Raw genomic sequence first — 26,008 nt, 5'->3', positions numbered from 1 at the left:
AGAGAGAGAGAGAGAGAGAGAGAAAGAGAGAAAGAGAGAGAGAGTGTGCGAGAGGAGGGGGGGGGGTATAGAAAATGGTCTTGTAAGAGTTAGGATTAATGCCCTTTAATAAAGGTCACTGGACCCAGCATAGCTCAATATCCTGAATGTAATTTTCATTCTTGAAATGAAAACAGCTGAAATGTCTTAAGATATGATCGGAAAATGACATAAACCAAAATTGACACAATGACACAAATAATGTATGACACAAAAATCACACACACACACACACACACACACACACACACACACACACACACACACACACACACACACACATGAAAAAAAAACCCAAAACATTTCATCCGCTTAAAGTGAAACACAGGGCAATAGCTCATAGACCTAAACACAATGAAGGACCCTCATTTGAATATGGAGTCAAAAGAAGATTCTGGACTGGATTAACTGCAATACCAGTCAACACTGGATAGCTATTAGCCACCATTATCTACTATATTGGATAGGTGTATTGGATAGCACAACTGGATAGCTATTAGCCAATATTAACTAATACATGTAAGGGATAAGTGGCTCTTATTTTCTAATCATTCAACAGACCGGAGTCAATCATTCCGCTTATACATATAAACACATAAACACATACATGTACTGAGTTCACAGCATATGTATATAGTGTCTCAAAACTGTGCATTTCATAGTACCTCCCCCATCCACCCCAATATCTTGTTTATTTATCTTGTTTATTTATCTTGTTTATTTATCTTGTTTATTTATCTGTTTATTCTTCTTGTTTATTGAATGTACATGTTTGCACGGAACAAAAAGGAGTGGCTCTTAATTTCATTGTACATGTGTATAGTGACAATAAAAGGCATTCATTCATTCATTCATTATACCACAGTTACCACACCTCAAGCCCACACCTCAATTGTTCAGGTTTATTTCAAGATATTTGTCAGGCTTTTGTCCTTAAAACGCTCTTGTATGTGGAACAAATTTATTACGCATCCCATCTAAAGCCTCCATTGCACCATTGAGAGTGAGAGAGAGAGAGAGAGAGAGAGAGAGAGAGAGAGAGAGAGAGAGAGAGAGAGAGAGAGGAGTTCACAGGGGTTTTTTCATTTCATGCTGATAATATAAATATAGAACAATTAAATAAATATCAATAGGCCTACTCAGGAGCGTAACCTGGCCTGGGTATTTGGGAAAGATTTATCTTTAGGCCTTAATAATTCTCCACTTGGAGCAGTTTGTAACTACGTATCTGAAAGTCAGTAAAGGAAGATGGCAGTGTTGTGATTTTCTGTCTTCAGTAAATGGAGAACAACCTCCTGGACACCAAGCAGTCTGGCTTCAAAAGCAGTCACTCCACGGAGACTGCTCTGCTTTCCATCACTGGATCCTTATGACTAGCAAGATCAAGCTCAAGGTCATCTGTCCTTATCCTACTCAACCTCTCTGCTGCTTTCGACACTGTGAATCATCAGATCCTCCACCGGAACGGCTCTGTGCTGGGTGGAATCATATCTCACAGGCAGATCCTTCAAGGTATTGTGGAAGAGCGGGGCTTCTGAAATTCAGCAACTCACAACTGGGGTTCCCCAGGGGTCAGTTCTGGGTCCACTGCTCTTTTCTATTTATACTACATCTCTGGGGGCTGTGATTGAGTCTCATGGCTTCTCATATTATTGCTATGCTGATGACACCCAGCTCTATTTGTCCTTCCAGCCTGATGATCCATCTGTCTCTGCACGAATCTCTGCTTGCCTGTCTGTCATCTCAAACTCGATGAGGGAACAACACCTTAAGCTTAACTTGGCAAAAACTGAGATTCTCGTCATCCCTCCCTGCCCCTCAGTCAACCACAACCTCACTGTACAGCACGGTTCAACCACATTCAAGCCAACCAGGACAGCCAGGAACATTGGGGTGACTTTTGATGACAGCTTAACCTTTACAGATCACATTTCAACAACTGCACGGTCCTGTAGGTTTATTCTGTATAACATGAAGAAAATCAGACCCTACTTCACTGAACAGATTACACAACTACTAGTCCAGGCTCTTGTCATATCAAAACTGGACTACTGCCATGCACTACCCGGATCTTGGAGCCAGCTCCATCAAACCCCTTCAGATGATTCGGAATGCAGCAGCACATCTCGTCTTCAACCAGCCAAAAAGGATCCATGTCTCACCCCTCTTCATCTCCCTCCACTGGCTTCCTGTAGCTGCCCGCATCAAATTTAAGGCCTTGATGCTCACGTACAAGATCTTGTCTGGAACAGCACCCCCTTACCTCAACAATCTCCTGAAGGCTTACGTTCCCTCACGCAATTTGCAATCGATTAATGACTGACCCTTAGTAGTGCATACTCAGCACGGCTCAAGGTCCCTTTCCAGAACCTTCACACTAACTGTTCCTCAGTGGTGGAACGAACTTCCAACCTCAATCCGGACCGCAGAATCTGTCACTATCTTTTATCTTTTATTTTTAATTTTTTATTACTCCAGAAAATCCATCCATCCATCCATCTTCTAGCGCTTACTCCTTCTTCAGGGTCGCGGGGGAACCTGGAGCCTATCCCAGGGAGCTACTCCAGAAAATACAACGAAATAAATAAATAAATAAATAAATAAATAAATAAATATTGATTCTTATTTATCCGCTTTTCTGTCTCATTACTGCAATCAGATGTGCTCTCTCTCGCTCTCACTCTCCAATAACTGCATATCAATCAATGGTTTAAGCCTCCGCTTCACCTTGTGACCTCATTACCACCTTGGGGGCCCATTATTTTTCTAATAATTCAACTACTTATGTCTGGAAAATAGACATTATCTGTCATTTTGTTTGTTGATAAATGCGTGTGCTGTGGTGGACAGTAGGCAAAATTTTCCATTATTTCGTTTAACTTGGCGAAGTGATATGGAACTGTAAAGCACTCAAGGCTTGACCGGAACTACTTTAGCCGTGCATTTACTGAAAAATAATTGCACACCTCAGAACGTCTGTCAGCCAATCAGAATCAAGAATTCAACAGCACTGTAGTATAAATACCATTAACCCCTGTTTCATGTTTGAGACTAGTTCCAACCTGTTCTTTTTAATATCAGGTGCAAATCTTGACCCCTGTGAACACTTTGTATTTTGGAAACCAATAAGTAGTAAAAAGGTGTTGGTTTATGTAGGAAGCCGCACCCAGAAATGTACAGTTTTATCAAGATGGACTGAAAGGAATATTTGGCTGAGAATTAAATTTATACAATTTCCATACCAGCCCAAATGTTCTTGATCAGCTAAGACATGCTTGGTGCCTGAAGTTTGCTTCACTGAAGCTACACAGGTAATGATGCTAACAAAGAGACACTGAAACAAAAAGGCTTAGACAGACAGGAGACACTTCAGCAGAAAAAAAAAACAATCCAAAAACAAATATGAAAAAAAAAAAGCAGTTTCTCATGCTACCAAGAAATCAGAGAGTCCTCTGTCCTGAAGACACACTTGTGGCAGAAAACGTATTGACTTTAAAAGAGTGCTGACACCTAAGCGTCCTTCTATAAATGATATATAAATGTCTCCTAACATAAAGCGTCCCATATCTACAGTTCTTTGTCCTTGTTAAATAGCATAGTTTTAACATCTGATCTGTTTATTAGATTATTCGGCCCATCCACCAAACAAGTGAAGAGTTGTTACTGCTGAAACGATAACATATTAGAACAACAATAATGTATTAATCGACTCCTTCTGACAAATGAGTCGAAGAATTCAACAACGCTTTGGTACAAAACGAATTAATAAACTAAACACATGCACACGAGCTTGAACTAGTACCAGAAACAGTCAGAGGAATAGGACTGGAACTGTAAGTGTTGACAGAGAGCATGTGAAAGCTGTGTAAAGATGACGTGTTGGTGGTAACATTATATAGAGTTCTTAATGAGCTGGGAAAGAGCTGCAGGCGTTTAGATATCTTGTGAGAAGAAGGGTTGAGAGTGTGGTGTTGGGGGGAGGGGGGGTGTTTCTGAGGCACGCTAGGAGGTTGGTACATATGCTGACAGTTTAGCATTCTGCAAACTCCATATCTAAATCATCACACTTGCCAAACAATGCTGAGGTATTCAGTGTGTTTTTTGATACTTTATGACCCTGGTATCTATAAAAACAAGAATAAAAGAATATCACTTTGCTAAAAACAGTATGCCGTAGAGAATCAAGTCAGTGCAGCTCCAGGAGTGCTAACCTGTTTTCCTCTCTAAATTCAAACACATGCAGCTCATTTACCTGGTTTATTTAAAGGAACACTCCATCCTGAAACACATTTAATATGTTTATACTAAAAAATTTGTGATGTGCTTAGAGATTCTGGGGCAAATTTATTGCTTTATTCGTTATTCACGTTAGAAGTAATCGGCCGTCTGCCATGCCGACGTCACAGAGGGACGTTACTAGTGCATTTACAATGATTTTTATAGGAGAAAAAAAAAGGACGATTTCAAACATGAGTGATAATGAAAAGAAAAGAGCAAGCACTTCTTTTCTCACTTAACATTGTCCAATTAATTCAGTGCATTCCACTGAATCAGCCTGAGACAGTGATGGTGCTTACTGAAATACAGACAGACAGCAGTAATTAGTGCTGAGACCTAGCTGTCCGAGATCTTTACTTTATTGAATGAATCACCGGGTATTGATCGCACACATCTTTTAAAGCTAATCTGTACCCTACACACATGCTGCGAGAGCGGAGAGGATATTTGATCTAACTAGAATATATTCCGGGATTTTTCCACTTAATTAATCAATTACTTATGTCTTATCCGGTGGGTAACTGAGAGAATATCGATAGTGGGGTTAGATAATGGAATGAAATGTGTCTGTGTCAGTGTTGGGATCACAGCTGGGGGTGTCACACAAATTTTGTCCTTAAAGATTGAATAAACAGGTCTTTTCTATATAACATCTTGGGATGTTTAACCCTGTTCTACTGAAAGCATAAACAATTTATCCCATTAATTCTTAGGACATACCAGGAAAGGACTGTTCATTAAACCTGAAAAACTCACTGACATGGAAACATGCTGTTGTAGGTTCTATATACAAGAAAACCTTTCCCCACAGAAGCTTTATCTTTATACTATGCTGACATGTAAAGCTTTAGCTTTCAAATTTTTATTTAACTCAGCTCTAATGAAACATCTCTGGCACTTGCCTGTATTTATCATAAACAATTTCTTTTAATTTAATGCATTGAACAGGACCTGATAGTATGTAAGGAATCCTCTTGAAAACATATGGCATAACACAGGTATTAGTGCTATAATCAACAAAGACACTGCTGTTTAGAGTCTTTTTACCCCAGCATCTCAACCTACATATACAAATAAATGTATGTATGAATGTATGTATGCATGTATGTATGTATGTATGTATGTATAAACATCCTCTCTTGTCCTACTGTCATAAAATACAGAACAGTGAAACCAAATTGCTGCTAATCCTCAAACATAAAGTTCAATCAAGCAACTCTGTAGACTGGTACAGAATAAATACTATGATCAAAAACCAAAGTTGTTTTATATATAATGAAATGTTGACTATGCAAGCAGTGCTTTACGCACACATTAATCAAGACTATATAATAAAAACTTTCAGCAAACTAGTTGAAGGATATTATTTCACCACTGTGAGATAATATTAAGCAATCACTAATTACACTGGGCATAACCATCAACAATTTACTGAGATTTGTTGGAAGACAGATTGTAGCATTAGCCCTGTGGTTACATCTGTGCTTGATGGATGTATCTTCTTTTTTCAGTGCCACAAACCCTTCATATTGCATTTTCACATTTTGTTAAGCTGAGCAATGTAATCAAGCCCTGCTTTGAAAAGCCTGCAGAATCCTTCTTCCTATTTCGCTCTCACACCCTCCAAGGTGAGATAGGTATTCTAATCTTACTCTCAGATGTTGTTATGTGTGGGGAATAGGAGAGAAAAGGCATAATGAATCTGAGATGTGCAAATTTGCTCTAACATTGCAGTGCAAAACAGAACATAAGCAGTGGATGAGGAAAGCCTTCCATGAAACCTTTGAAAATTTTCTGCATGAATTTCTCACAATAGGTTTCAGTGAATAAACATTCATATCATGCAATAGCTTTACAGTTAAGGTCACTGATGGAATATATACATACATGAACCGTATTGAGGGGGTGGATTTCGGGTTTGAACCCCCTGCTTCCTGAAATATTTTATGACAGATCCAAATGCTTATTCAGGGGTGGTGAACATAACACACGCACACACACGCACACACACGCACACACACGCACACACACGCACACACACGCACACACACGCACACACACGCACACACACGCACACGCACACCCGCACACACGCACGCATGCACGCACGCACACAGCACATCTGATTATATACATATATGTCAAATAACATTGTTTTGCACTATAATTGTGCTATACTGATGTTCATGAAAGGTCAATAAAGTCATCATTATGATTCTATATTCTGTGCCAAACCCCAAATGAACACATCCCTTAATCAGACTTGTTTAATCGGACTTGTTTTAGGTATTACCGTGTGCATTTCTCTCATTTCTGTTTGACAGCCGGCTAGCTGCACTCAGAGATCATGGTTATCAAGGTTAAGCTGATGAAGTACTGGAGGTCTAATGCAAGGAAATGCAGATCTTTTAAGTAAAGAGATAAAATGTCATTTACCCCTATTACTTGCATGTTATTTGAATTATTTTCACTGTACCTGTCTTAATGGTATTTCATGGTAATGCTATTACAGTAATATAGCAAGACTGGTTTATGCTAAATCCTCCCTTAAATGGTTAAATAACTAATCTGTCAAATCCCAGCTCCTACTAACTAGCATCCTCCCAAAATGCAGGAGCACACCACACTTCTCAATTTAATTTTACATATCACATGATGATTTCATTTTGTATTTTTCCCCACCAGACCAAACTTAATTCCTGCTACACCACAGTGGTTAGACAATTTTTGTAACGGTGTTGAGAAATACAAATTTGTAAGTATTAAAAATGGAAGATACAATAGCTTAGTAAAAAGTGATTAGCCGTTAAAAAGTGTACTAAAGCTGTTGTGTACTAAATCTTAATATGGTAATATCACTTGCTGGCAAGTTGCAAACATTGACTCATGTAGTGTTAGTGAGAGCCAAGGCCAAAGCTGAGACACGTATAGTAAAAATGTTGAAAATGTTTGGATTTCTTTCATGTGGAAATTTGCAATAAAAATCAAATGCTGTCTAGGCACAAAAACGTTGGTGATGAGAATAAACAAAATACAAATTTTGGGACCATGCTCATTTGGTCCCAATACCGACAACCAATACCACTTGATGCTATGTGACATAAGCCTAGTGTATGTTGCTACACTAATGAACAGACAACATGAAATTACAGTGATCTGGAGATATGTCATGATTAATGGTGACAATCAAAGCAAAGCAGAAAATACCAAGAGGTGGAATTACAGCATCTTCCTACAATACAAGTTACCTGATAAAACATCTTAAACATAACAGGAGGAGCTCACTGTGCAGCACATGACAGCAAACGATGCAGGCTATCTGAGAAAAAATGTCTACAGGCCACCCTTGGTGAGGGAAAACAACTTTTACCCAGCATAATGTTCGGTCACTGACAACAAGGGATCTGACACAATGTAAACAAAAACATACTTTATTTTAAAAAATGCTTTTCCGAAGTGAAAAACCTGCCTCTCTCCACTGCAGCGCTACTCGATCCAAGGTAACTAGTGCAGCTAGCTAATAAAATTCATTTAAAATCATTTAACAAAGAATTAGCCTTGTACTGCATGTGCATTGACACGTGTGCAACCTTAACAGAGCGAATAATATGCATTAAAATTTTTAGTGATGCCCCCAATGAGTATTAAAAACCTATTGTCAATGAAAACCATGTTCAATTCCATTTTATTTATTTATTTATTTATTTATTTATTTATTTATTTAAAAGTTTTTCCCTCATGCCTAGCTCTCAAATTAGGCTTATTCCATTAATTATTCAATATAAAACAGCCCATAGGTCCCTCAAAACAAAAGACACCACGATAAAATGCAAATTCACCTACTCATAACTGATAACTGAATGCTAGAGTTGCCAAAAGAGATTAACATCGAAGTGTGTTGTCGTTCTATCTCCTGCCAGTAGCTCATATGGAAAGCAGCAGAGACACATCCAGTATCAGGACGAAAAATCATGTACGCGATCTCATACCCAGTCTAAATGAATAAAAATGAATAAAATATAAATATCCTGGCATACAGTCCATCTCAAGAATGAAAAACATTTTTTTAGAAACATGACTTCATGCATATAGACACAGCATATCAACATAAATATCAAAACTTAGATTGCTTTGAAATGTAAGAACAATAACACGACGGGGTGTCCCAAAAGTCTCCATACATAGGGGAGATGAAGACTTTTAAGCAAAATGTCTTAGGTTATAACTTTGAAAAATGTTCTTTATTGTTTAACCTTTTGATCATTTGTTTAAAAAAATCACAAAAATACTCTGCTCTCATGGATATCAAACAGTTACAGACAAAACACAGGTTTATCAAAAAAAATCTTTGTTAAATATAGGTGTGCAACAATTATTGGCACCCTCTTATTCAATACTTTGTGCTACCTCCCTTTGCCAATATAACAGCTCTGAGTCTTCTCCTATAATGCCTGATCAGGTTGGAGAATACATGGCAAGGGATCTGACACCATTCCTCCATACAGAATCTCTCCAGATCCTTCAAATTTTGAGGCACATGCTGGTAGACTCTCCTCTTCAGTTCACCCCACAGGTTTTTTATGGGTTTCAAGTCAGGGGACTGGGATGGCCATGGCAGGACCTTGATTTTGTGGTCAGTAAACCATTTTTGTGTTGATTTTGATGCATGTTTTGGATCATTGTCCTGCTGGAAGATCCAACCACGGCCCATTTTAAACTTTCTGGCAGAGGCAGTCAGGTTTTCATTTAATATCTGTTGATATTTGTCCATGATGTAATGTATCCTAACAAAATGTCCAGGTCCTCTCGCAGAAACGTTAAAGAGCTACCACCATATTTAACCGTGGGCATGAGGTACTTTTCGAAATGGCTACCTCTCTGTGTGCAGCAAAACCAGTTCTGGTGTTTATTGCCAAAAAGCTCTATTTTGGTTTCATCTGACTATATAACCCGATCCCATTTGAAGTTCCAGGAGTGTCAGGGAAAGGTGGCTTCAGATTGTAGTTTTGGTGACTTTCTGACCCCAAGACGCAACTAACTTCTGCAATTCTCCAGCTGTGATGCATGGAGATTTTTTGGCCACTCAAACCATCCTCTTCACAGTGTGTTGAGACTATATAGACACACATCCTCTTCCAGGTTGATTCATAACATTTCCAGTTGACTGGAACCTCTTAATTATTGCCTGATGGTGGAAATGGGCATTTTCAATGCTTGTGCTATTTTCTTATAGCCACTTCCCATTTTGTGAAGCTCAACAACCTTTTGCTGCACATCACAGCTATGATCCTTGGTCTTACCCATTGTTATGAATGAGTAAGGGAATTTGCTCTATGTGTTACCTCATATTTATCCCCTTTGAAACAGGAAGTCATGGTTGAACAATTTCCTTAAAATGTAAAATATCAATGGGAATATACTTCAGATATATTTTTCTCATATGAATTCATAAGGTGCATTTTTTTTCATGGATGGATCGGGAAGCTTTGCAAGGTCGCGATAAAGTTCAACAGGAAACATGGCAAACACATCACAGACAACACTGTTGCCAAACTTATTAACAAATTCAAAAATACTGGAAGTGTTGCGGACCAACCAAGAAGTGGACGTCCATCAATATCCACTGACGAAGGCACCACTGACTTGGTGCCTGAAAACATAGTCCCCTCTGTATGGAGACTTTTGGGACACCCTGTAGAATATATCAAGGAAATGAAGAAAAATGTACAGTTAAAGGAGCAAAGTGAGTTTGAATGTTGCCCCCAGTGAACTCACTACTAACATATTAGTCAAGACCTATTTAGAAATCACATCTTTAAAAGTTTGTAGATGTATATCTCTGCTAACACTGCAAAAGCGAATCGAGGAGAAGGTCTGAAATGAATGTTTCCAGGATGCGAGGACCCACAGAATACACATGAATGAAACAGATGAAGAAAATAAGCAGGCAGAGCTAAAAAGCAGCAAATATGAAGGAGGAAATGAAAAGGGAAAAAAGAAAAAAGAGCAAGACCCTGTTTTGCAGTAGTTTAAGTATGATCCACAGTAAAGGAAGATGAAATGGAGCAATGATGACTGCCAAGGAATTAAGTCATTACAAACAGTTCACTTCTATAGAGCACAAAAAGAAGGCTGTGTCGACTGATTAGAATTTGTTGATAACCATTAGAGAGGAATCAACCGTTAAAAAGAAGTCTTTAGGTGCCAGTGCAAATGAATGGAACTGAAATGAAGGGTGTTTTTGTTCAAATACTGTACATCATCTCCTCTCTCATCACAAGAGGTGGGGAAATAGTTTGTTAGCAGTAAAAGAAAGGAAGAAACTCACCGTTAAAGCTGACATTGCGGATGTAACCCAGTAGTTCCTTGCCGTCAATGTTGCTCATGCGAGAGCAGAGTCCTGGGCTTCCGGAGCACAGGTCTCTGTGCATGCGGTGTAGAGCATGAGCCATGGCATAAACTGCATCCATCACGAACTGTACTTTCCCCTCCTGCTCAAAGCTGGAGTCCCTGCCCACCTTCTCCAAGCCTAACAGCAAGCAGGATATACAGTTAGTTAAAACAATGATAAAAAAAACAGAGAAACAAAAGCCAAGGCAGAATTATAATAACGTAGCAGAAAAAAAAGTGCAGAGAGGACTGGTACTGTATAAAGAAGACTTGACTGAAGAAATGAACAACTGTTGTTTTTAGCTCTGTTCCTTTGGCACTGTTTACGCTAGGTCATTTTCTTATGGAATATACTGAATAACAAAATATAGTGCATAGACATAACCTGATTCATTAATTCATTTTCCTAATTTCGCACATCCTGCATGTATTGTTGAGGTTAGAAAGGAAAAATGGCTACAACCAAATCCACAACAAGAAAAAGTCTAGCACTAATCTGCTGTATATTTGCAATTGTTTAGCCTGTCTCTTGTTTCATTTCCAAACTGATTCTACTGTCATTATGTTTAATGATGAATTTCAGAAAATATTTGCACGTATGTGTGTGTGTGTGTGTGTGTGTGTGTGTGTGTGTGTGTGTGTGTGTGTGTGTGTGTGTGTGTTGATCTGTCTTCTGAAGTAGAAATATTTTCTTGTCTGCTATTAAGCTGATTTAATTTTATAAGGAGATTAGGCAAAACTTTCTTGTCAATCTTCTTGATTATTTTTTGCTGTGTCTTGCATAGAACCAGTGTGTTATTATGCAGGCGTATTTTGATTTATTTATTATTCAGAGCATCTTTGAAATGACATAAGACACTTGAGTTTAAGCGTTAGACCGAGCCTAATTAAATGTGTTAGCTGTGGATTCCTCTGAAGTTGATGAAATGGCGTTGGTTGCTTGAAATGGTGGCTGCTCAGACTACTCATAAGCAATATCACATTGTATTGGTATGAATGAATCAACAAATATGCACTAAGAAATAGCACCATTATTCATCCAGGGCCTCTCTTTAAGCTTATGTTATTAACAGATAACAGAAACAACACTGTAACTATACTGTATGAACACAGAAACTTTAATGAAGAGACATACATGAAAACCTGTCTAACATTAATCATGGCAAATCACACATTGCCCTAAACATGAGAATGAAACAATTTTAGTGAGAGTATATTAACGAGTTGAAAAGTGTATTTTGTAATGTTCAGGAGAATAAAAATTAATAATACTTTTTTTTCTTTCTTTCTTTTTCTTTTTTAACTGTAATAACATTACCCATCTGCTTTGTTCATTGCTGACCTTTAGACAAGACCGACTGGTCAGAAGGTGTTTCATTTTGTGTAACAGCATGGCACTAGCATATTATATTTATTTTAATGCGGTTGTTCTCATACGTCATTATTTCTATAGTAACAATTCACTCACAGAGACTTGAATGGCAGATGCTCCATTTAATCTAAGACTAATAATACACAGTTCAATAATAATAATTTAAAAAACTATTTCGTATTTAACAAAGAAAACATCTAATTGACGAAGCTTCAGGAGTAACTTTTCTGCCTTGGGAAAATTTTCCAGACAGAGGAGTTTGCACTTTGTGTAATTTTTATTTGTCTTATTAACTTCAAGAGAGGGCTAGAGAGGGATGGACTGTTTAAAGCTGTTATAACGTAAGTGAAAACAGAACTTATTTGTTTCATGGATATTTCACAATATTAAACATATCTATAAAGGCTTAAATGCATGACATTTGATATGACAATGTCATTCTTCAATAAATAAAAAATAATTGTTGGCAAATTGCTATGACATAAGAGGAATAGAACTCTTTAGGACATACTGTTATAGGAAAATCATTACATTTCCATAACAGCACATCCCAAAGTGTTTTATTACTTATTTATCCAAGCTGAGTTTTTTTTTTTTTTTTACTCTGGCTTTATTTTACCCATAATCCTCACGATTGAAAGAGAAAAGAGACTTTATTCATCACTTCATTGTGTGAAAAATCAAACAAATAAGGAGTGTGAATAGGAACAAAGCCTATAGATTGAGGAATTTAATGGGAATGCCAGTCTTAACACAATTAACATAACATTCTCCCATTCTCTCTTCTTTAAAAGAAATATGTAAATGATAACACTCCAATAGGATGTAAGAGATGCAAGATTTTTTCATTATCTTAGTGATGAGTGGTATAATGCATGACCGACAGCTTAATCAGTGAAACTTGGAGCTCAATTAGCCTTCACTTAGAGAGCTAAACTCAATTTTCCCTCACTGCTTTGTCTCTCACTGCTTCTTTTGTGGCAGAGCAGATGGACATTGCAATTTGATTAGAAAATTGGATACATGACAAATTAATTAAAGAGACCATACTTCATACTTTGGTCTGCTTTAGAGAACAGGGCTGAATATATATATATATATATATATATATATATATATATATATATATATATATATATATATATATATATATATATCCTTTTTGTTTATCCCAAATGTTGAAAAGCTTGTCAGCATAATGGCAGCAGAATATCCACCAATAACAGCCAATTGCCTTAGTTGAGTTTGCTGATTTGTTTTAAGATTAAGGCAGTGTGGTTTTTGAAGGTACTTTTGGAAATAGTACTTCACTGAAAAGCACTGATTTGTTAATTAATGCTTTATAACTTCTACTACATCAACACTGCTATTGCCAAAACTAAGTAAACTAAAAGACAAAATTCCATTGATTTTATGCATTCACTTATACACTGGATGTGGAGAGGAATATAAAATCAAGTAAATTCCGTGCATTGCTTTTCACAGACACAGTCAGATTTTCAAAAATCTCCTATAACCATTAAATTAGTCATTCAATAAATTGTTTGCTAAAAGCTTTGAAACTGTCATATGAATCATAGTGCAGAAGGGTGTCAAGTACCCAAGTCCATGCATCTGCATTCAGCAAGATCTGTGGAGTACAGTCATTCTGAAATGACACAAAGCCTCTGCCATTATCATGCAGCAGAATAAGCAGACACAATGACCCACTCAAAATGTTCAAGAAAATATATTCTCTTACTGATCTTAGGAACACTTTAAGGAGCACAGATGAACAGAAAAAGAAAAGCCATCATTGTTGCACAGCACATCACTTCTGAGGAATTACTGCCGTTACATAGAGTCAATACAATCTTAAGCCGTTTACAAATCCAAATCATGCACCAGAATAGTAGTCAGAGTATCAAATCAAAATCAACAGCAAAAAGCTAATGCAAGCAAAGGAGATAAACAAAGCAGAGATCAATACCACAACAGCCAGCAAAATAATTATCCTAAGAAAGGCACAGAGGGAAACACGATGGCAATGGCAAGACTTCGTGAAGTGACGTGGTGAAAGTGGTCGTATTTGTGGGGTGTCTTGTGAAAAATTTTGACAGTTTCTACTATACATAGATATATATTTTGGAAAATGTCAGGCTTTACTGAACTGAATTAGGTGTCGCATTTGCTCCTATCTTGCATTTTAAAGCCTGTTTAAATCAAGTGCAAAAATGGAGAATATCGTTGAAAAAAACAATATTACTGCCAAACTGCAAAGAATTATAAGTTCACAGTGGGAAATGAGATTTCACTTTGATTAGCTACATCAGGAGCCTTCACGCTTGTCCACACAGGGCTGGTTTAGCTACAGGCTTTTATTCCAACCAGGTAGGAGTCACACCTATTTCCACTTGTTTAATCAGTTCATCTTGGGCTCCAATCAACTATCAAGTGTGTCTCCTATTCGGCCGGAATGAAAGCCTGCAGCCGGCCCTTTGCGGATAAGATTGAAGACCCCTGATCTACATCATCCACATCAGTCTCTGTCTCATCACAGTAGATAAAAGTCAGTCACTGCATTTAAACACAAGCCTCATCATCGTCCCTTCAATCGACTGATCTCTGTTCACACTACTCTCGCGGGGAAATAATCACTGATTAATGCAAGTAGATCTGTTGGCTGAATTTCTTCTTTTATTAGGTCATTTAAACATTTAGAAATGTGTTTGGTGTTATGTATACATAGTGTGTAATATGATGATTTGATGAAGCAGGAGCATTGCAGACATTTTCAGAGATGGTATCTAACAAACTCATGCTGATTGTAGTTTTTAGCTTGGTGCCTGGGAGCGGGAAAACATCGGGACCGGAATAGTAGCAGAACCGGACTGCAGCCGATGAAGCATTGGACGTGACAGTTACATCTGTCAAGTTATCTGTCAATAAGACTTGGACAGGGAACATTTCAAAAGTTTGGTATAAGAAAACGAGTGTGTATATGTGTGTGCAAAAGGGCATTGTATAATAGACTGCTGAGGTGCTGCTGTGTTGACAGAACCAATGTTAATCAGGGGAAACTGGTTGACATATTGTGTTTACTGCCTGTTTGGCACCGGTTTATGGATCCTAACAATATCTGTCAACCCAGAGAATCCTTTCATGGTCTCTTGAGTATGTTACTGATTCATTTGGGCCGACTTAGTTTTGTTCGCTTGATCTTTTGCCAATGCTGATCATGATGCCTCTCACTCAGGCAGCCTTAACTTACTTGGGAATGCAGTAACTGACAATTTCTCTGAGCTCTTTTAATGACTTCCTCATCGCCTGCATTAATAAATTAAACATTTATGGTTTCCATAAACAAACAAGTGCTCAATTATGAGAAAGAGTGGCTAGTGAAGCTGTGTGTTTAGAAGAGTTTCTGTGGTGTCTATAGTATATGATACAGGTGGACGTATTTCGTTCCTCCATGTGTGTTTTCTCCATATTAACAGGCACTTTAAATTAGGCCACAGATTTGAACCTGATGGTAATATTCCCCTGTTTTCTGGCAGTATAGGGAGTCACTTAAAGGAAACGTAAGAGGACAGGGAAATATTTCTGGGGTAAGATGCATGACACAGCAGCCTTTTGTTTGACATTGCTTGAAGGCAGGCATACTCTCTCATCAAGACTTCATTGTAAAGATGTTCTGATAAAATGATACATGATATTACTGTAGCGTGATTGTATCAGTCTGGAATATCACATATCATCATTCTAGTGGAAAATACAGGGTATGAATGTAATGATTATACATGAGTAATGTTTCTCGGGTTGGTAAACAGGGAAAATGGTAAACATTTTGCTCATTTCTCTTTCTATATTGAATCATTCCTGCAGGACAGGAGAGTTAGAAGAACAGGTGTTTTAGTCATTGTTTCACTTGACAGCATACATCCATTTCTGCATGGCTCAGTGTCTTGCGATAATACTAGGCGAGAGAGAAAGTAGAGAGTGAGCCATCAAATTCAGCTGAAACGGAGAGAAGGCACTGAACAAAAGATCATGCAATATTTATAGCAATTTTGTTATTTCCCCAAAAAGCATGGCTAGCGGTGTGCTTGACGAAATGCCTTAGAGTGCCCTTCACTTAGCAGTCATCTTTGGCTCACTAACAGTCCTTCCCTTGACACCCATTTTGCTCTCAAATAAAGGGCACAGAGCCATTAGAGGAAAGGCTAGTGGCCAGGACCAGAGTGAAAAAAACCCCACCAACAATAGCCATTTTTGTTTAGATGCCTATTGATATGGAAATCAGACTCACGCTAGCAAAAGAAAAAAAAAGGGGGCACTAAATGGGTCACATATGCCAACAGTCAATGCAAACTTTCATGTGAATGTAAGAACTTTTCAGAGAATGTGTACAAATATTTATGCCCATTAGCCTCAATTTGAAAACACTGAGTTAATAGCTTTTGAATAAAAGGCTACTATGCGGTGGAATAATAATGCTCAACGATGCATAAATCTCCAATCAAATATTTATAAACCCTGTCCTACTGTGCCTCTAGTGTATTGTCTCTCAGATATTGAATATGAATAGATATAGCCATTTGTCCACTGTTTTATGAAGCAAGGCCATAGCCTCTGGCATTTTCCAAGTCTAGGTGTGTTGTATGCTCAATTACTGTGATGCATAAACAGTACAGGTCACTATTATAAAATATCCTCTCAACTGATTTAATGAAATTCTACTTTCTGACCTCACCTAACAGCAGTGCTTACAGTTCTGCTGGACAAGGCAGATGCAAATATCCAATTTTTCTATTTTGTGAGGGCAGGAAGCACACATGAGTATGCACAGCATGGTATTTTACATTACTATATTTATTTTTTTCCTTAATTTTTCCTAGTCATATGCTCATTCTCTGAGCAGTCTGCCTACTTTAATGGCATACTGGATGGTAAAAATAGATAAAAGCAAGGAGGCTTGTTTTCTTTCTTATTTGGGTTAAAAGCAAAACATTTTGGAGTCAGATGTTACCAAAACTATAGATATGCGTATGAATCCAAACCACTTGTCTGTCAGTAAGTATCTACTGATCACCAAAGGAATCTAAGAGGACATTTTCCTTTCTCTGTCATTTTATTCCTGCTACGTATTGACAAAGAGTCTGATACGTATTATGTACTCACATGAGGACACTGAGGCACGTTGTCCACCACACGTGTGGAAACATTGAAACACAAGAGGATGAGCAATATTCGTTCATAATCATTATTTGCTTGTGACCTCACTCGTCTTATTTTTGCTCAAGTGTAAGTTCGCCTTAAGCCTATAGTTGACACATGACTCACTGAGAATCTAGAAACCAAGTTCTTCCTTTTCACTATTTACTGAAAGGATTACAAACGGTACAAAACAAAATAAAGACAAGGTCAAAGACTAGTGTGCTCCCTCAGGTCTATATCTTCATCAAATACCAAATCGGAGGTGAAAGTTATGGTCCTTTATTAAAGTGTTACCTAATAAAAGGGGAGAAAGTGCTTGAGGCAATCACCCAACACATCTATAATGTTGTACATGGGAGACACGTATATAACAAACCAAGACGCAAAAAATCACCAACACACAGCAACAACATGTATCGACAAAGTACTTGATTCATTTTCCTTTAAAACATGATGCGTTAAACAATGGGACAAATGTGTAATACTATATTTCAGGCAAAGTCCACATAGTACTGTAATGCACATATTTTGCCGATGGTCATGGATTTTATGCCGAAGTGCCTGCTCAATCTAGATATCAAATTCTCTGACACTGACCTTCAGAGGGAATTCTTAGCGGGTAATTTATTCTAGGTAGGCCTTTAATATTTATATATCAAACAGCACCAACATGACCTATCCAGTTTCTACACTGCTTATGTTTTCATCTTAAGTTTGCATTTCAAATTTTTGGCTCCACTTCTTGCACTAAATAAAGCCTAATTAATTTATGTAATCTACAAACACTGCAGCTGACACTGAGGACTTCTGCTGTACAGTTTCTCTGTTCAGGAGGACCTGCTGTGCTGCAAGCCCCAGGCTTCCCATATTGCTGCTGTGTTATTAACTTTGTGTCATGGGGTTATACCTGCTCCTGAATGCAAACCATATCACTGCTCCCTATTATTTGGAACATCTTATATAATGTGCATACCAGTATCTCAGTCCATTAGCCTTAAATGCTTTACCTAAAAATTATTTGCACTCATAATAATAATAATAATAATAATAATAATAATAATAATAATGTTCCAGTTTCTTGTCATGCACAACCCAGTTAAGAAAGTCCATCCATCCATTTTCTGAACTACGTATCCTACATAGGGTTGTGGGGAGCCTGGGGCCCATACCAGGGGACTCAAGGCACAAAGCGGGGGACACCCTGGACGGGGTGCCAACTCTTCGCCGGGTACAATCACGCATGCACACACACACACACTCACACACTACAGTCAATTTAGAGATGCCAATCCGCCTACAACACATGTCTTTGGACTGGGGGAGAAAACCGGATGAAACCCACACAGCACAGAACTCCCTGCACACAGGGCTGAGGTGGGAATTGAAATGCCCAACCCCGGAGGTGTGAGGAAAACGTGCTAACCACTAAGCCACCGTGTCCTGGTTAACAAAGTCTCTTTTAGTACAAGAAGAATACTTTAATAACAGTGACGGTAAAAATCAAATAAAGCGAAATATAATCTATAAGTCATTCTGAGCTAATCGAAGTAGAGATTTGGAACCTAACGTAACACAGCTGTATTCAGCACATTCATTACTGAATGTCAGGCAGCAAATAAAGCTTAAGTGAACAAATAACAGATGTTTATGCTCCGTGCACACCCAGGTATATTCCATATGACAGTTAATTTGTGAGATTTTTCTCTCATCATTAGGCTGACACATCTTGCTTGCCCTATTTGCAGGCATCTGGCATATACAATATACAATATGTGAAGTAAAGTGCTGAGTGCAATATGATGAATGCAGCACCAAAGCAAAATTGCACTTCCTGCTCCCTGTCAGTTCGGTGGTTCTGCTCTGAAAACACGTACCAGCATCTGGCATTCCAATAACATAAATTTTCATATATTTGGGGTACTTGGATTGATAACTGGCACAGATGCACACAAATTTATATTCAACACACCTACACATACACAGTGCTGTAAACCCAAGCACAAGCAAGTCACAAGTGTTGAACAGATGTTCAGAGGCTTTCTTTCTCTAATCTCTCTCCATCTCTCTCTCTCTCTCTCTCTCTCTCTCTCTCTCTCTCTCTCCCCTTTCCTCGATCTCTCTATCTCTCTCAGGTGCTGATCAACCAGAGGTCTCGATGAATCAGTTCTCTGTTCTGCTGTATGATTACTCCACAGACCTAGACAGGCTCTGATAAAAATGAATTTACCCAGTTCTCCCAAAACTCAATCTCAACCTGATAATGCAATCAGTTCGATCCACCGCTGCCTTCATTTTGCAGAGGCTTAGAGAAGTGCTCAAAAAATCTTTCTTATTAGTTAAATCTTAGAAGTTGACTATGTAATTTTAGTTTGACTCACTTTGCCTTATTGACATATATACATATATATACTCAGCAAAAAGAAACGTTCTCTCACATTCAACTGCTTTTACTTCAAGCAAATGTCTTAACATGTGTAAATATTTGTATTAACATAAAAACATTCAATAATTGAGACATCAACTGAACAAGTTTCACAGACATTTGACAAACAGAAATGGAATAATGAGTCCCTGAAAAAGGGGGGGGGGGGGCAATATTAAAAGTAACACTCAGTATCTGGTGTTCACCAGCTGCTTTAAGTACTACAGTACATCTCAGATTTGTCAGTTCTTTCTGTGAGATTTTACTCCACTCTTCCACCAAGGCAACTGCAAGTTTCTCCATCATGTCTGGGGGGACACATGGTTACATGTCATTTTCCACCACAAGGACAATCAGCTGTCCTTCCTGTCTCCCTGTAGAACTGTCTTAGGTGTCTTACATTACAGACATTGCAGTTTATTGCTCTGGACACATCTGCAGTCCTCATGCCTTCCTGCAGCAGGTCTATGGCATGTTCACGCAGGTGAGCAGGAACCCTAGACATCTTTCTTCTGGTGTTTTTCAGAGTCAGTAGAAAGGTCTCTTTAGTGCCCTAAATTATTGTAATTGTGACCTTAATTGCCTGTAAACTGTTGGTGTCTCAAAGACTGTTCCACAGGTGTATGTGCAATAATTGTTTATGGTTAAGCACGAAAAACATTGTTTAAACCCTTTCCAATAAAGATCTGTAAAGCTTATTTGGATTTAACAAAATTATCTTTAAAACACAATCTTGTGAAAAAGGGACGTTTCTACGTTTCTTTTTTTGCTGAGTATATATATATATATATATATATATATATATATATATATATATATATATATATATATATATATACATATATAATTTTTCATATAGTTGCTTAACATGTCTGGAGGATTTGCTAAAAGTAGCTGTGTCCTGAAAAAAAAAATCCCAGAATCAGCTAGGATTATTTTCTTTTGTACTCTCGAGAACTCTGTAGTCAGCACATTATAGCACTCTGCAGACAACTGCTCAATGTATCGAAGTCTTCACTCTGTGTGTGTGTGTGTGTCTGTCTGTCTCTGCTGTATAGACTTAACCAGACTGAATTTCTCACTGTCCGTTTGTGTTACATGACAAAAAAAACCCACATTTTTTTCCACGCTTTAATGATATCCTGTTCTGAACAGCTACATGTAGTTTGGAGAGAGAAACAGCGATAGAGAAATGAAAGAGAGAGAGAGAGAGAAAGAGAAACAGAGACAGCTGGGGACTGGTGTGCTGCATCCACAGCTATGTAATTATTCTTGTTATGTCAAATAACCATGCCAGAACAATAACCACACAATCACAAAAGAGGCCCGGACGTTCATTGCTCTCTGCAGCGCTACTGATGCAAAAAGAAGAACAAGGGAGAGCGTGAAAGCAAGCAATTCATGATTATAAAGAGGGAGAGCTCATTTCTCTGCCTGGTGTGTACACTGAGCTGCAGTATTTCCCCATTTAAACAAGAAGCACTGAACAACGGTGTTCTTTCCTTTCAAAGCTTTTGTTCGTGCAAAACATACATGGATGGCTCCTATATATGTGACCTGTTTCTGTGTTTTCTGAAGGTTTGATGTTAATTTCTAGTATTCTGCAGCATAAATAAATATAAAATACAAAAAAAATAATAATCAAATCGAAAGGGATAAATCAGTCCTGAGTATGACTGAACACTGAAAATCACAGTGATGAAGTACAGACTCATCTATAGAGAGCCAGACAATCTTAGCTGCCTAAATAGCTGAGAATATGCCAACAATGGAAAGAAAAAAAACATACACACACTTCCTTATAGAATGTCCAATATTCAATGAAATATAAGAAAACAGCTTTACAAAAAGCAACCAACATTGTAACCAGCGTCTCGAGTGTAGATAAATTACACCGGTTAGGAGAACACAAAGAGTGTTTTATACTATCAGCACAGTACATCCTCACCTGCTCCCCTCAGAGGGAGAGACCTCACTCACTCACACACACACACACACACACACACACACACACACACACACACACACGTCTTAGTATCCTTGACATAATCATTAATGCAGTTAATTAATGCTATGCCTACACATAAATCTAACCTTAACCTCTGCAAACAAAATAAATCTTTTTGGCTTGTTTCTTTTAGCTGTCATGCATAAGTTATTTCAAACCATATGCAGATGCATTAGATATTTTTTTTTATTACTTTCACTGTCATTTGAATTTGTACTTTTTCTAAATATGTAAATGTTTAAATGAGTAATAAGAAATAAGTAAATGGCTTGTCAATCTGTAAGAATACACAGGGGAAAAAAATCTTCTAATGTTTTTCAGTTCTACAACATTTTCTGTTGATGGCCAAAATTACAGAAATTATTATTTTTGAAACAAAATATAGCCATATATTTTGACTGTTGCATGTTGCAGATGATTTCAGAGGTTAAATAATAGCTTCCAAAATAGGCTTATAAAAAGATAAGGTGTTCACTGGAGTGTGGTACAAAAATATTTTTCATTTTAATTTAGGATTTTACTGTATGTAAATAGTCCAGAGGGCAACAAATAGTCCAGAGGGCAACAACAATCACTATAAAGATTTAATAATGATTTTTTATTAAATTACAACAATGGTCTCAACCAATTTAAACAGCCTTAAACTGATTGTACATGCGTGTGAACACTATGCATGAAAGGGTTAAATAAAAAGCTGCAACAACTGTAAAATAATTAAATAAATAAATAAACAGTTCATGGTCAAAACATTTGTGGTGACATTTGCTCCCCACCAAAATAAACACATACCCCACCCCCTGACACAGACAGACACATACACACATCCTTATTGTTTTGTCTACCTATATATCTATTTCTTCTTCTTCTTTTTTCTTCCTTATTAGTGTTGCACTTTTTTTATATAGTTTTTTAGTTTAGTTCTTTGTTTTCTTTTTAGTGCTTCCTTTTATGTTCATTTTCATTTGTTCACACACTCCGTAATACATTCATCCATTTTCTGTGGGGGAGTCTGGAGCCTATCCCAGGGGACTCGGGGCACAAGGCAGGGGACACTCTGGACAGGGACAATCACTAACTCACACACACACTCACACTATGGATAATTTAGAAATACCAATCGGCCTACAATGCATGTGTTGGACTGGGGAGGGAAACTGGAGTACCTGGAGTAAGCCTCCAAAGCACGTGGAGAACATGCAAACTACGCACACACAAGGTGGAGGTGGGAATCGAACCCCCACACCAAGAGATGCGAGGCAAACAACTAAGCCACCCTGTCCCCCACACTGTAATACAAGTTTAGACAATACCAATGTGACAAGATGAAAAAGGAATGCATTTGAACTTCAGATAAACTCAGAGAACACAAATGAGATAAAGATAAATATTTCGACATGTTCCTGTTAGTGGGTCTGTCTGTAGTATAGAGGAGGTATGGAGGAGTGTGTGTGATCAGCTATAGCATTCTCTCTTTGCTTTCAGGTTTACTCCCTAATTCCAGTTTATTTCTGCCTGCATCAGTTTTCTGTCTTGTATTAAACTGCTGAATGCAGTCTGTCTACCTTACACTATTTTGTAGCTTTATTTTTATACTGTGATAATAGATGAAAGGAATGGACACCAACAATGGCTTATCAACTCATTGATAAGACAGATTGCAAATAAGTGTGCAAAACTCTGCTGGCAACTTGAGGTGCATAAAGTGAAAGCAGTTCGATTTCAGTTTGACAGATTCCTGCTCTAACCCCCCTCCCTGTTTGCTGTGAACTATTGAGCCATCCCCACATACAGCTATTAGACTAAGGATATTGACATATTCAGACAGCATCCATGATTCTGAAGACTTTTTGTTGTGTTGAGGCTATGCAGCTTTTTTTAGGGGAAGGCTATGAGAAGATATTTTCCGAACAGTGCTATACACTTTTTAATGATGGCTGAAATTGAACTCCTGCCACTCAAACAAATAGTTTCATAAATCTGTAGCAGATCGAATTTCTTGTGTAACGTAAGATGGAAAAACAATGCAGACAAAACCTGCAATTACAGAGTGACTAAGACTGCAAATAAAGAAATAATTATTTATGTACTCATTAGAGTCACTAGAGCAGTGCTTAGTCTAATTCAGTCAGATCTCAATGTGATGAATCTTCCTACACTGAAGGATTCGCACAAAGAGAACTTCCAATCGATTTTTGCTTTTATAAGACAGAAGGCAAAGGCAATAGTCTGCTCGTACCTGTGCACTTCTTGGGGCTGCCAGGGCGCTTGCCATGCATTCCCAATTTGCATCCAAAGTTCTCCTCCCAGAATTCAGCAAACCACACATTCCTCCTGTTGTTAGACAAGCTGCGACTTCTGAAATACCTATCAAAAGCTGGGAAAGAGCATGAGGGATACTGGAACATGTGAAAAAGGCCCAACAACTATTTTTTACAATACTATGTTTACAGTATTTTGAGAGACATTAACAGAAATACTGCCCATTAAAAATATGACATTCATTACATTACATTACATTACATTACATGCAAAAATATGACATTCATTGTACTCCTATTGTAACCATGAAACATGCTTCCTAAACTAGTTAAAATCACAAAATGAAGGTTTATAAAAGTTTTAATCATAATAAACGAAGGTCATAATTTCTCTGAGTGATCCAAAATCATTGTACCTTCCACTGAAGCTCTTTTAGGCAGAATAGTAATGGCCCCCTCAGCCACTTTCTCCTGCTGATGCACAGGGGAGATCTTCGAGCCCCAGCTGTCTGAGCCCACCCAGAGAAAGTGATTTGTCTGATTGTTGCGCTTAGCAGCATCGAGAACACGCCTAAAAAGTAGACAACACAGGACTAATGTTTGCTATAGTTTAAACAACTTTCATTTTTTTCTTAAAACACATTTAGACTCCAATAAGAACACTCAAGAAATGCACTTATTGCATCATTGATCTAATATACTGTATTAATTTATTAGAAAACCAAACTGGATATGAGGCAGAAATACAACCTGTATGAGATGCCAGTCTATTTCAGGGCACGCACACGTACACACACATATATTCTAGGGGCAATTTAGAGTCACCAGTTCAACTACCAGCATGTTTTTTCAGAGGTGAGAGGAAACCAGAGATCCAAAGGAGATCATATCTAGGACTGTGGAGCTGTGAGGAGGCAATCATTTCCACTGCACCACCATGCTGCCTGATGTTTTATTCAATCAATACTGATTATTCAATATTATTTAAAATTCAGACAAGTATACATTTTTGCTCAGTTAAAAAAAAAAAAATTGTATTCAGTTTTTAAAAATTATATATCAATCAGCCACATTAAAACCACTGACAGGTGATGTGAAGAACATTGATTATCTCATTATAATTGGCACCTATCAAGGGGTGGGATATATTAGGCAGCAAGTGAACAGTCATTTCCTAAAGTTAATGTGTTGGTAAAATGGGCAAGTGTAAGGATCTGAGCGACTTTCACACGGGCCATGTGATGAGTGAGAGCATCTTCAAAGCTACAGGTCTTGTGGGGTGTTCCTGGTATGCAGTGGTTAGTACCTACCAAAAGTAGTCCAAGGAAGGACAACTGGTGAACTGGCAAAAGGGTCATAGGTGCTCAAGGCATACTGATGCGCATGAGGAGCGAAGGCTAGCCTGTCTGATCTGATCCCACAGTGCAACTTGCTGAATATGGGGCTGTGTAGCTGCAGACCAGTCAGAGTGCCCATGCTGAGCCCTGTCCACCGCCACAATGGGAATGGAGCATAAGAACTGCACCATGGAGCAATGGAAGAAGGTGGCCTGGTCTGATGAATCATGTTTTCTTTTACATCATGTGGATGGCCGGGTGCCTGTGGAAGCCATGGCACCAGGATGCACTATGTGAAAAAGGCAAGCTGGTGGAACCAGAGTGATGCTCTGGGCAATGTTCTGCTTGGAAACCTTGGGTCCTGGCATTTATGTGAATGCTACTTTGACATGTACCACCTACCTTAACATTGTTGCAGACCAAGTGCACTCCTTCATGGCAACATTATTCCCTGATGGCAGTGGTCTCTTTCAGCAGGATAATGCACCCTGCCACACTGCAAAAATTGTTCAGGAATGGTTTCAGCAACATGAAGAGTTCAAGGTGTTGCCTTGACTTCCAAATTCTCCAGATCTCAATCCGATTGAGCATCTATGGGATGTGCTGGACAAACAAGTCCGAATCATAGAGGCCCCAATTCTCAATTTACAGGACTTAAAGGATCTGCTGCTAACATCTTTGATGCCAGATACCACAGCATACTTTCAG

At 38.1% G+C, this 26,008-nt stretch overlaps 1 protein-coding gene across 1 annotated transcript in view; it reads right to left on the bottom strand.

Moving 5' to 3' along the window:
• grm8b (glutamate receptor, metabotropic 8b) overlaps nucleotides 1–26,008 on the bottom strand; it is a 146,093-nt gene that overhangs the window by 15,196 nt on the left and 104,889 nt on the right. Inside the window, exons 5-7 of the mRNA XM_017484743.3 lie at nucleotides 24,380–24,534; nucleotides 23,942–24,079; nucleotides 10,646–10,846 (exon numbers count right to left, since the gene is read on the bottom strand). Coding sequence (XP_017340232.1) covers nucleotides 10,646–10,846; nucleotides 23,942–24,079; nucleotides 24,380–24,534 — 494 coding nt within the window. The remainder of the gene's footprint in view (nucleotides 1–10,645; nucleotides 10,847–23,941; nucleotides 24,080–24,379; nucleotides 24,535–26,008) is intronic.

The sequence above is a fragment of the Ictalurus punctatus genome, chromosome 14 (genome assembly GCF_001660625.3).
Source record: "Ictalurus punctatus breed USDA103 chromosome 14, Coco_2.0, whole genome shotgun sequence".
Classification (NCBI taxonomy): Eukaryota; Metazoa; Chordata; class Actinopteri; order Siluriformes; family Ictaluridae; genus Ictalurus; species Ictalurus punctatus.
The sequence above is the reverse complement of the archived record's forward strand: the minus strand, read 5'-3'. Positions and strand labels throughout refer to the sequence as shown.